Genomic DNA, 13817 nt, shown 5'->3' with positions numbered 1-13817 from the left:
ACTGGGCCATCTCGACTTGAATCTACTCAACATGCACACATTATACGCGATAAGTTGTAAAATAAATAATCTGCACGTCCTTTACACACTATCCCACGCTTGCTTTATTCATCTACTCATTTCAGTTGCTTCAGACAACTTTTATGCAAAGTACAAGTAATTTATAGGAAACCATTTTAAATTTATAAATAGGATAAAATAAAGTCGCTGTCTGCCTGTGTCTGTATGTCAATTTACCTCTTCCAAGACATGAAACGGATTTTGATATAATAATTATAATATCCTGGGACATTTTTCACACACGGCCATCTGATCCCAAATTAAGCTTGTACAAAGCTTGTGCTACGGAAACTAGACAACTGATATACTATATATATTGATTTTCTTTTGTAAATACATACTTATGTAGATTTACACCCAAACTCAGGACAAACACATGTTCATGCACACAAATGTCTGTCCTGGGTGGGAATCGAAATCACAACCGTCGGCGTGAAAGGCAAGTATCTACCAACCACGCCAACCGGCTCGTCGATATGGTTTTCACTAATAGAAAAGCGATAAACAAGGAAGCTTTTTGTTTATAATTTGTAAATATTTTGTACAAAATAATTAAATTATGACGGCGTTTTCTTAAAAACTTTAAAAACCCAAAAAGCCAGTCTACGGTTCATAAAAAAATAACTACTCAAACCAATTTTGATATCATTAATGACATACTTATAAAAATTAATAAATGAACATTATAAAATAAATATTAATATATTCTTGTTAAACGCATTTCACGTTCTCTTTTTATTAGGAAATTGCAACCGCGCGAAGCCGGAGCCTGCTAGTCAAGAATAAATACCTTCAACTTAAAAAAAAATTGTTAAAAATACTACGTATTTAAAGTACCTAATAGGTTATTTTGATTTATGTTCCGTTCTGGTTTACGTTCCATTGTCTTATTACGTCTTACTGGTTTTGTCTATTTTTAGCTTTAACACACCGACTGCTTGTCATGCCTTAAGTCTAATTTTCTCTGGTATGTCGTTTTATTTCTTTATTTGACTAGCAAACTAATATATACAGCCTACTTTAATTTACTTCCATTTAAAAAGTTTATTTTTGTGGTAAAGCCTATTAAGAGCAGTGGTCTAATTAAAAAAAAAACATTATTGATTAAATTTTGCAAAACAATTACATGATGTTGTATTATAATATTCGGAAATATTATATTACTGATTTATTATTACTATGCCGTTCTATAATTATGTCTTTAACATTTCACTTGCCAAGCCTTCGCGTGAAAGAGGTATTTTCCATTAAATACGTTGATATTTTAATTGTTATCATTAGTATGAAAATGTAAGTGGTGCTAAGTGGATGTTTTCGTTTTCTAATTGTTGTACTTTGTAAATATTACACTGTCCGTTGGGTCATCTAGTGGTTAGCTTACTAAATGCAGAGGTCCGAGGTCCCAGGTTCAAATCTTGGGTTCCGCAACTTAAAACTTATTAGTTTTTTGTTGAAACAAATAATTTTTGTTTGAACAAATAATTTTATTTTACTTTATAATCAGTATTTTTTTGCTATTAAAAATTTTCATTTTTAAACTTCATATAATCGTATACTTATAACAGTAATCTGTTTTAAAAAAAAAACTAAAATGTATTTAGATCATTTAAAATAAATCAGGTACTCTAGCGGCATAATTTTTATTTATGTCTGTAATCAGTGACAGATTATTACACTTATCGAAATGATTGGCGAAATCTGTCTAATCTGTGCCCTCTTGGCACAATTAAAAAATTAAATTTCTTTGTTTATTTGTTAGTGACTAATTTATAAGCAATTAATTCATTGAACAACAGAAATCTTTTAATTATTTTTTTTATTAAAAAAGAATCTTTGTGTCAAATTGTTTTTAAATAAAAAAATAGAACGATATTCCCCGTCGATTTTATCCAAGATCTCGATCATTTAATGTTACATATTAGCAATATGTTATATAAATTGATTACAATCAATTAAATCATTTTTATCCACCAATGTCTTCTTTCAACGATGATTGATACGATCCTTGTTAGAGATAATATTTTGAATTTGCTAAGCGTAAAAAAATTACATATTGTTTATTCAGTCTTCTATTAAGTATAAAAAGACAATGATTATATTTTGTATTTATAAATATATAGTTATTTTCAATGATAACTTCCTTTAAATTTCCGATATTATCACATTTTTTGAAAATTCACACCGTCAAACTTATCCTAGAATATAAAAATACATTTTCTAAATTTTTAAGAATAAAACTTTAATAAATCGTACCATCTATTGTCTGTATTCTACACGAAAAGTACTTTCAATTTGCAGTCAATTCTTCCCCAACCCAGCCATAACCAATATGTCGCTAATAAATCTATATTAAAAGTCGGGGTCTTAAAATCAGTTACGAGTCAGTCACTTTATACGTTTATTACTGACCTTTATTAACCGACTCGAAGATATAAAATGTTTAAAATAAAAAAAATACAAACAAGGATATTTTCTTTTATTATAAATGTAGTAGTCAATATCGTCATTTATTAGAATATTAGTGCTTAATGTTTTACGTATACTTACTAGGAATATTTTGTAACTTTCTTAGGTATTTCAATCAAATATATATTCATATATAATATACTGTTATGAATCTTAACAATTTGAAGTCCATTATGTAAGCCGCAAATATAATATTACAAAATTATTAAAAAAATATTAAACACTAATTATGAAAACATATTTTATACATTTTTTATCCAAAACCATGTTGACATATGTTAAATACCCCCAGTCTGTTTTGCGTTATTTTACAAATAAATATGCTACATATATATTTATAAAGTTTATTATTACTTTTTGTATTAGAAATTACACATAGATTAAAATGATTTTTCTGTAATATAGAAGAGAAACGCATGTCGAACTTAATCGACGATCGCGATTCAAAACCGAGCAAGCATCACTAAATTTATACGCGCTTGATTTTTATTTAACACTCATATTGCGCTAGACGGGAAAGGAAAACATTGTGATGAAAAAGCATTTATTGGATGAAAGCCTACCACATAAACATTCACCAACTGGCAGCAGGTTGGTGGAATAAGCTCAAATCTTTAATATGAATACTTCTATAAAGGTTCCACCACATACCCAACAGTGATACAATGAGATATTACTAATAAAAGGAACATATGATTGGGCTACTAATCATTACGTAATTAATAGTAAGTAATAAATCACATAAATCGATAAAATGAATAATGCGATAGAATCGTTAATATTGTTGACACAGCTAACATTTATCTAGATAAATTGGTTTCTTTACATTAAAAATAAAGTTGTTCACTAGTTTTATAAGAGCGATAACATTTAAAACCATTCATAAAGTTATTTATTCGATGCGCGACGGGAATGTCATGGTTATTGTTTTACGCCTATCTGAGAATAGCTTGACATAATATTTTCTTTTTAGCTACCCGTACCGACTTCACACAGTTAGAATAAGGTTCAACATACTTAAAATCTTTTTATTGTAATACATAAAACTCTAATTGTTTACGCGGCACACTTCAGTAAAGAGTCGGTATGATTTTTTCAGACATCTTCAACATTTATCGTCATTTATCACATTTAAATCTCGTGAATCACACTCCGTCCATTGGTGAAAACCGTATGAAAATTCATTCGGTAGTTTTTGTTCGGTAGTTTATCGCGTTCAGCATGTGACTTTGTATTATTTGTTCATTATGACATAATGAACTAAAAGTAATGAATAAATATATTACCACCCTTAGTTCCCAAGGTCGTTGGCACATGTATGTAAAGAATGGTTAATATTTCTTACAGCACTTAATTTCTACGGGCGGTGGTGACCACTTACCATCAGGTGGCCCGTTTGCCTACATTTTTATAAAAAATTATATATCTGAATTCGTATTTATATACAATTAATGGTCGATCTTGGAACATTTCTGCGAATCTCCAATTCCAAGAAACAGCCTGTGAATCTCCAATTGCTGAGGAAAGGAAAGGTTGGGAGCTCATCACCTTGTTGTTCTATTCCTTGGTTATGCATGCCTTGATTTGAACCTACGACCTTCCATAAGGATCCACTAGTTTTATCTACTAGGTTATCTCGGTCTAAAAGTTGATTTTGTTACTTTTTAATTTAAACTTCAGAACGAACACACTGCACTTCAAAATACTTATTATGAATCATACATTTAACGTCTACATTACGGTCCACAGATAAAAAATAGTTGTAAATCAATGCGAGTTACCGAATGAATAACACAAAATAAACGCGGTTACTGAGACACACTGATAAATCAGGCCAGAGATTAAATCTTATGATTGGAAATCGAAAAGCCACGCAAATTAATTTTTCACGCCTGTATATCTGTGAACGATACAATAAACGCATATTCATCTTTTTAAGCTTCATTTTTAAGATTTGTGTGTCAAACATGTTTAACTTCATCAATAAGATCTGTCTAAGATATAACAATACCAAAAAATTTGTATTAACCTGGATATTTTTTGCTTCAAACAGCGACCTCTTCAGCGCTGAATAATAAAATAGATGTATTAATGCATAATCATATATTTATTTGTGTAATTTATGTACATAAGATTAAAACTTTTATTTTAAATTTTATTTTACCTGCGCATTATTATAAAGTAAGTATTTTATCAAATGATAACCTAGCATTGTATTCATTACAATGTGTGTAAAATGCGGAAGGTACTTCACACCACATACTGGGTATTTTATATGATCATAATTAACATATTATTGAAAGGAATTAATTACACAAACATTTGAATAGCTTTATCGGCACATTCTTATATCAAAAACACTACTGGTATGTAAAATGATTTGTTATGTGACAGACTGCTAATCGTTCGAAAGTGTCGGCTGTGCCTACACAAGCGGAAAGTTTCAACACTATTATAAAATCGTATTTAAGTTATTAGAAAATATTTTCCGAATACTATAAATTACACCGTGTTGACACATGCAAACATGATTGATAAATGGAATTTTACTTCCTTAAAACAACTGTTCATTTGTTCGTTTTATTAATCACTCGACTACGGCAATATATTAAACAATAAATATTACACAAACAACCTGACATTTCGGATACTTTCTAAAAATATTATTAACTAATTTAAAGATTAACTTAATATTTAATTCGGTCATTTACAATAAATATTTAGTATTTATATTTCATTGTGAAACAAACACCCAACAGGTATATTTTGCAAGTATTGTGTGTATTAAAGATAAAACAATAATTATTAATCATATTGTTTGGAAATAAGTTATTGATATATTAATATGTATTATCGCTTAAACTGTTATATATTTTTTTTTTTTTTTCAATCGAATTATGTTTATCCGTTGGTGTATTATTTGAATGAGATTTGTTATAGTAAATTGATTTTTTTTTCAATTTTATTTGTCACCATGACTAATACTAGACGGTATTGGATACAAAACGTGCATAACATCATAAAACGATTACGGTTCATATACATAAAAATAAAGTCAAAACTTATACATTGCATACAAATTGACGCTCCAAGCCAACTGTGAACTTGAACCATAAAATAGGGTCGCATACGACTAGAGTCGTGACCTCGTCATTCAATTTTCTGTCCACCTTCATTCATATGCTTCGTAGAATATGTCTGTTACGCCCAGTTCTTAAAAATCTTATTTTTTTATGTACCGATGTTTAAAAATACATAATATATCCGTTATCTTATACACTTCAAATTTTTCCTTGTTCTGTTTTGATGGACATCCTAACTGCACATGACATGCATGTCAACATTGAATTAAATTTTTTTTGTACGCTCTAATAAATAACATGAAAATGTTTTGTCAGTATATACTTAATTTTACCTTATAAAGTTTTGGAGACAGCACTCTATTCAAATAAGTCTAATATAATATAAGTGTGCAAGAGTTCAAGATAGTTTGTTTCATTAGATAAAATAATCCAACATACCGTACCGTAACCGTAACAGCCTGTGAATGTCCCACTGCTGGGCTAAAGGCCTCCTCTCCTCTTTTTGAGGAGAAGGTTTGGAGCTTATTCCACCACGCTGCTCCAATGCGGGTTGGTAGAATTCACATGTGGCAGAATTTCAGTGAAATTAGACACATGCAGGTTTCCTCACGATGTTTTCCTTCACCGTAAAGCACGAGATGAATTATAATCACAAATTAAGCACATGAAAATTCAGTGGTGCTTGCCCGGGTTTGAACCCACGATCATCGGTTAAGATTCACGCGTTCTTACCACAGGGCCATCTCGGCTTTTTTTTTTTTTAAATCCAACATGGATTTAAGGAAATTTATAATTTATTTTTAAAGCCAAAAGTTAGCTCGGAATAATCATGCAATTGTATTATTATGCACTTATATATAGTAATTTATTGATTGCGCAGGCAATCTATCAGCGCGTAATTATTCAAAACCCATTTGACCTCAGACAAGATTACTAAAGTAACTAAATCCTTTGTTACAGCGACTCTCTTAGGTTCTGAGTGCGTGGTGTCGGAACAGTGCACCTTAAAAGTTGCCTTTAGCGCCTGTTTAGATGGAGTTTGCCGATGTTCAGACGGACATTTGCAATTTAGGAAGCATACCTGTCTTTCTCGTAAGTATATTTTTAATTAATAATAATCTAGTTGTGTTAGTATTTTAAATAACGGATCTCATTACATATGTCGAATTACAAACCATTAAAACATCCTCAATTTGTATAATTTGGAGGAGATACAACAAACCAGCATTGCCAGAGGTCCCGATTTTGGGGTAGCGGCCCAACTTTTAGTGCCAAAATAAATGTCCCTCATGGAATAGTCTCTATCCCGCTTTTCGGCATTTACTCTCGAACGCGTTTTTCCCCAAATTAATTTAAAATGATCGGATGTCAGAAATAAATGCTCCGTAAATTTAATGAAAGCTGAAATTTTCGGATAAATATATAGTATTTAGTAGTAAGTGTTTACATTTTTTATTATTTCGCTTGCAACATAAAAAAAAAATCCTGCTTTATCTTAGTTCCCAAGGTTGATGGTGCATTGGTGATGTAAGCGATGGCGATAACATTTCTTACAATGCCAATGTCTATAAGCGTTGGTGACCACTTACCATCAGGTGGCCCATATGCTCGTCCGCCTTCCTATTCTATAAAAAAATCTACATTGCCTAACCAAATTTTTATCATAAGCAGGAAATGAAGCTATTAGCGCAGAAAGTAATTGCAATAACCCATGTTCCAAGTAGTCGTTAAATTATTCTAATATTTGTGACCTTAATAAAAGAATTAGCAAAATTTTCTTACGGTAATTTAAGTTGTAAATTTTCTATAAGGAAAAAATATAATAATAGTATTAGTAATAACTACGTTTACTACTTTCGATTTCATTACCGCTTGTCGTTTGAGAATTTACGCCGAATCGGTCGCGTCACGGGTAGTAACTCACTGCTTTGACTGCAGATAGCTACTAGCAGCCACTATGTCATTCTAAAACTCGGGCAGATGAAAGTCAAGATATTAATATCGATATCAATCCAATTGACCGACCAGTTGTAATATAACAATTCATGATTGCGTTTTTAAATCGCATATTTCGCGCAAACCAATTTCTATAACTAGCTGTTCACTGCGCTTAGATAGTAATCACTTCCGTAATGTATATCTGGAATGTTCTGTGAGAAAATGAGGCGATTGTTCTGTCAAACCGATGCGGTGCCTTTAATGACATATTTTATTATAACTCATAATGCTTGTATAGTGTGAGAATTATTTCACGTCTAAAGTAGAACTCGTACATCGATTAACATATTTTATAGAAACGATGCTATGTACATAATTTACACTCACCTGTGGTGTATTATGTTGATTTTGATTTGCCACATAAGTAGTAAAAAATCCTAAAATTTGTATACGATTAATTAATTTGAAAATCTCTTTTATATAATTATTATATAAAGGTACCTAATTTAATAGCTAGAAATTTTAAAATCGAATATGTGAGTTATAAATATAAACCTAACTTAGGTTTATATTTATTAAGAAAGCGATTATCAGAGCATATAGTGAGAAGTCGTTCATTTGCCATAGAGTAAATTACTAACTACGGTTCATATCACAACCACTGTATATCACTAATGATTTTCCACGGCTGACAAGTTCAATACGGTTTGATTTCAGCTCGTTTATTAATAAATCTTATAGTACCCAGTTGTAGTAGTACTAGTAATGGTCTCTAAATAACAAGAATATATATAAATGAAATGTACAAGTTAGCTAAGGTTTCTTCTTTTGGGGAGAAGCTTTGAAGCTTATTCCACCATTCTTCTATAATATCGGTTGATTAATGGTTTTTATTCGACATATGCATACTTCCTGACAATGTTTTCAGATGAGATGGATTCTAAGCATAAATAAAGCACAAATATTGTACTAGCGCGAGTTTGGACAACTCTTAAGTAATACTGTTTATTTTTCGTAGCTGCACCGCCGGGTCACGTTTGTTACAGCAACGAACATTGCCGTTTGTGGGATAAAGAAAGTCATTGTGAATTCGTTATACCAAATCTGTTTGGAAGATGTTCTTGTAATGCGTTTTTTAAACAAACTGGGGAAAAGTGCATTGCTCAAAAACCATCTACATATTCAACCGAGGCAGTGATACTTGAGAAAGATTTGATAACTGTAGAGTCTATTAAAGGAAAACCGTTAAATCAAGAGTTATACGATAAAATATCCAAGATTCAAAAAAATTCCAAACCAGTCGATTCAATCGGAAAGTCTAAATTAACAGCAATTACAGACGACATTCAACCAAGCAACTTACCTATGTTTACTAGTAACAATGACGTACTGAGCACACAAGAAGATAGTCCCCTTATGCAAACTGTTTTAAAGGTACCCACTATAGAACCTAGCAAACTACCAGTATCAAACAGAAAAGATGGTGAACCTAATGAATTGATTAGAGTTGATGAAATGACTGCTAATTTGCATGCCAACGATCAACCAATTTACAGAGTAGTGACTCAGCCAACAGTTGAAAAGAAATCAAACAAGAAAGGAACTATAAAGGATCAGAATAGTAATAAGTCTAACAAAACTGGCCATCAAAAAAAGTCATCCCTAAAAGGTAAGTTAAAAAACTTTTAAGTAATATTTAGGTATTGTCTAAGAAGATCGATGTCATATAGATAATTATTATTTAAATCAGGTTGTTACTTTTTTAATTTGGAGTAATTGCAAAATTAAAATTGATCCAATTTTATTTTTAGATAAAAATCGCATTCGTGCCGATCCTGTTTCATTCGACGTCGGACCGGCGTCTTTGGGAATGCCCTGTTTCACAGATGAACAGTGCCACATGGTGGATCCAAACACGCGATGTGTTAATAAGCGATGCGATTGCGCATACCGTACAAATTCTACCTCGGCTTGTTCAGCTCGCAACAGAGGATGTTTACCGGGCACGTTCCAAGTGAGTGAGTCAATTAGTCAGTCGTTTACGGTTAAGGTGCAACACCCTTCATAAACTTAATAAGTTGATGTGAGAAAAATAGTTGATTTGAGTAAAATTAAGAAAATATTTGTATATATGTATATTATAATATCATTATATCATTAGTAGAACAGTTTATCTATTGCAAGCACCAGTCTTCACATTATTTAATTAATATTTAAATGTTATATGTTAATTTGTAAACTTTTTGTGAAGAAATAAATTAAATATTATTATTATTTGATTAATTTATTTCAGTGTCGATCAACTGGTACATGTATAAGCTGGTACTTTGTTTGTGACGGTCGTAAGGATTGTCCGGACGGATCTGACGAGAAATGCCAAGGTACAGGTAGAGGTAAATATCTATGCACGGGTTCCTTTCCTTGCACAACTTATTCTTATCTTATTAATTATTTTAACTGTATCACTTACCTTTAAACGAAACAAAATTTCTTCATTTATTAAAACCGTGTTTCCAAACGATTGGTGAAGGATTATAAAAGCAAATTTTAAATTATCGTTGCTGCTGGTAAATTGGGTTAGGTGTTAAATGTTAACATTAATACAAATCTTTACCTCTTACTTTCCTTTAATTAGGACCACCTCTACCCGAGAGGTGCTCCTTTATTTTAAAATAAAAACAAAGAATTCAGTCAACGTAAAATGTGTTATGTCACTAATATGTACAACTACGAATAATACCAATGTACAAGGTAATACAGTACAGTACAGTTATATGTTTGAAGCGATTGTGTATTTATTCTTTTTTTTTTTGTATTTGTTAGAGTGGCATCCAGTAAAGTATCTTAAGAGGAAGAGAGGTGATGTCATTACCTCATTACCGTTAATACAAAATATTGGGAATACATAACTTTTATGGATAAAATATATTTATTGATTGATATGAAAAATTTGATTCCAAAATAACAATTATACAACAGATAATATCCAACATTATTTCAGATGGTACCGGCGAACGTTGCCCAATGCACGCGTTTCGCTGCGGAGGAGCGGGCTCACCGTGCGTGTCACGCGCCTCGCGGTGTGACGGCGTCGTACAATGTCCGGGCGGAGAGGACGAGAGAAACTGCCGAGCTACTAGGAGAAGAGGGTGAGCTTTTATACCTAGGAAAAACATAACTTGTCGAATGTTTTGTGATCCTGAAACAAATCCTGATTAACTGGGTCTAACCAATCAGTGTTTAAAAAATCCTTGAAATTCAAAATGAAATATTCTGTCTTGAGAAAATGTAGAAAAATGTAATGCAAGTAATAGATTCCGTGAATATACGGAACAGGTTGATGTTAGGGCTAGTTTTGTAAGTTGTATAACAGTACGATCGTGTTTTTCCAGTTGTCCGCGACACACATTCCGCTGCGGGTCGGGTGAATGCTTACCGGAATACGAGTTCTGCAATGCCATAATCTCCTGCAAGGACGGCTCGGATGAGCCTCCACATCTATGCAATGAACAATCACGGTAAATATATGAATTTTCACAATTAAATTTTATAAATTGTGTAGGATGTATCTTTTGTCGTACCGTAACAGCCTGTGAATGTCCCACTGCTGGGCTAAAGGCCCTTTTTTTAAGGAGAAGGTTTTGGAGCTTATTCCTTTGTCGTAGTAGCCAATTTTGGTCATGAACCGTGCTGCGATTTATTTTTGGGATATTTTTTTGTAGCTCTACAGCGGTAGAATTCGTAATAATTGGGTGATACCTACCCAGACGGGCTTCCACAAAATCCTGCCATCTAGTTCTTTCAGGTCTAATTTAGCAAAGGCAGTATCCCCAATCATCTAGGTCTTTTTAGGCCCAGTGGTAAGAACGCGTGAATCTTAACCGATGATCGTGGGTTCCAACCCGGGCAAGCACCACTGAATTTTCATGTGCTTAATTTGTGATTATAATTCATCTCGTGCTTTACGGTGAAGGAAACCATCGGGAGGAAACCTGCATGTGTCTAATTTCACTGAAATTCTGCCACATGTGAATTCTACCAACCCGCATTGGAGCAGCGTGGTGGAATAAGCTCCAAACCTTCTCCTCAAAAAGAGGAGAGGAGGCCTTTAGCCCAGCAGTGGGACAATCACTGGCTGTTACGGACGGACGGATTACGGAGATTGAATAGTCTGAATATAGATACAGTTATGTTATCGAATCTATTAATAAAGTATTCACAAAAGGCTCCATATCTCAGATAGCGATATCTATACAAAATATAGTTATATATACATATAATTGAAGATATAGTATATAATCTATGGAATAAACCGGGAAAGGGAAGTACAAACGGTGAAGAAAAACATTATGAAGAAAACTGCAAGTATCGGGTAAGAAATCTGTAAGAGATACAGTCTTTTACCTTGAATGAATATATTGTGTTCTCAGTTGGCGTGCAGCGGACTTTTGTCCACTGCGGTGTGGGAACGGTCGCTGTCGCAGCACGGCTGTCGCGTGCTCGGGCCGAGACGGCTGCGGCGACAACAGCGACGAAATAGCCTGTGCCGTCTGCAGTAAGTCTACTCGTATATACCATCATCATCATTCGATCCTTTTCCATACTTATTTGGAGTTTGAAATGCATTAGTAACGCATGTTGTTGGTGAATTGATTCCTGTCACCTCATAAGTGCGGTTTAGTTGCTTCCTTGATCGATTAATAGATGAGTGTGCTCTTATCCACCAGGGTTGAGATAGTTTGTCTCATTACACTTTTACTTACCTACTTATATTCGTCTCGCTATACCAACTGCTGTAACGAGCAATGGATGGTAATAACCTACATTTCCTGTTGTAAGTGCCACATGAACTGGATAAATGCGTCATCGAAATAATTTCATTCGTCGGCATTTGTAACTACAGCGTATATAAGAAAGAAGACTAAAACTCTATGATTATCGCTCTGACGATTATCATATCGATCTGAATAAAATAATCAAAGTCAAAATCTTTATACAATAAAACCATTACACTGATAGCTCGTAGCTCTTACGTCATTTAATATATTGATAACTTGCGATGCGATATAAACGTATTTACTATGTTCCGTATATCATCTATAATATATTACGTATCTCATTTCGTATCATACTTATGTATTACGTATGTTAAATATCGACTTACGGCGATACGTTTTCTTAATTTGTACTTTATCTTTAAAATATTATTATTACTAAAGTCACCATAAGATATCACCTTCTGACATTTCACGATTTGCCCGGTTTCGTGCTTAGAAAATAATTCTACTGAACCCAATTCACAAAGTACAATCATATGACACATATTTAATGTCTAGTCATCATAAAGCAATAGAAACTGTAATGATAATAAACGATAAAAAATCCACATTATATGAAATGTTTATGTTTTTGTCTAATTTTATTACTTAGAAAGTCTGGAAAAAAGTATTTAAGCATCTAAACAATGCCATCTAATTCATACATTCGAGTAACAGTAATCGCTTAATATCGAGCATAGTTTAATTAATACAAGAACAAATAAATATGTGAAACGAATGTGAACATATCTAGTATATTGCCATCGTTATTATCATATAAAATTGAATCAATTATATTGAATTTGTAACGTGTTTTCAAAAAAGGAATTATATTGCAACGGTCGAAAAGCGAAATCATAACTTACCGTCCAGACATCATAAAATAGTTTTTGGAGTCAAGTTTTTGTGAAGTACACAATATACCGTGTCATTATAAAACCAGGACGATTTAATAAGCACAATGCAAAAATCAATAAAATATCAATTCATATTTATTAATCCTTCAGTTCGAAATCCTATTACATTTGATATGGTCACGAAACGACTTTAATAACTACTTAATCGTTTATTAAAAACATAAAAAGAAATGGCTTGAAAGCTTGGATTAACGAACCCAAATTGTTTCGTATTATATTTTATAAAACTAACTGTCATATTTAAGTTTAGAACAAATAAAGATATTTTTATTATATTCATCTATAGTTCAATATAAGAATTAAAACATATTTATATACGAAAACGTCATAACCGTTTTTTATATGAGGGTGGGTAAAGTAATAAAGATTCAAAGTTATTTAAATATAGATACGTCTAACTAGCTCCGACTTCAGACAATCTTGTAGTACATTATAAAAACATTTTAATAAAAACAATTAAAAATGTAATATAGATATCTACTAATTATAATTATTTTTAATACTTTTAATACCATCTAGGGTCATTGAATGCACCT

The 13817-nt window shown here is 32.2% G+C and overlaps 1 protein-coding gene across 2 annotated transcripts in view; it reads left to right on the top strand.

Moving 5' to 3' along the window:
* Window positions 1–13817, top strand: part of LOC126769997 (uncharacterized) — a 38129-nt gene that overhangs the window by 21921 nt on the left and 2391 nt on the right. Inside the window, exons 3-9 of one of the 2 annotated variants that reach the window (XM_050489094.1) lie at window positions 6570–6701; window positions 8566–9216; window positions 9359–9561; window positions 9841–9928; window positions 10549–10696; window positions 10940–11065; window positions 11978–12102. In XM_050489094.1, coding sequence (XP_050345051.1) covers window positions 6570–6701; window positions 8566–9216; window positions 9359–9561; window positions 9841–9928; window positions 10549–10696; window positions 10940–11065; window positions 11978–12102 — 1473 coding nt within the window. Of the gene's footprint in view, window positions 1–6569; window positions 6702–8565; window positions 9217–9358; window positions 9562–9840; window positions 9941–10548; window positions 10697–10939; window positions 11066–11977; window positions 12103–13817 lie in introns of both variants that reach the window. The other variant, XM_050489093.1, reaches the window with a different exon arrangement.

The sequence above is a fragment of the Nymphalis io genome, chromosome 8 (genome assembly GCF_905147045.1).
Source record: "Nymphalis io chromosome 8, ilAglIoxx1.1, whole genome shotgun sequence".
Lineage (NCBI taxonomy): Eukaryota > Metazoa > Arthropoda > Insecta > Lepidoptera > Nymphalidae > Nymphalis > Nymphalis io.
The sequence above is the reverse complement of the archived record's forward strand: the minus strand, read 5'-3'. Positions and strand labels throughout refer to the sequence as shown.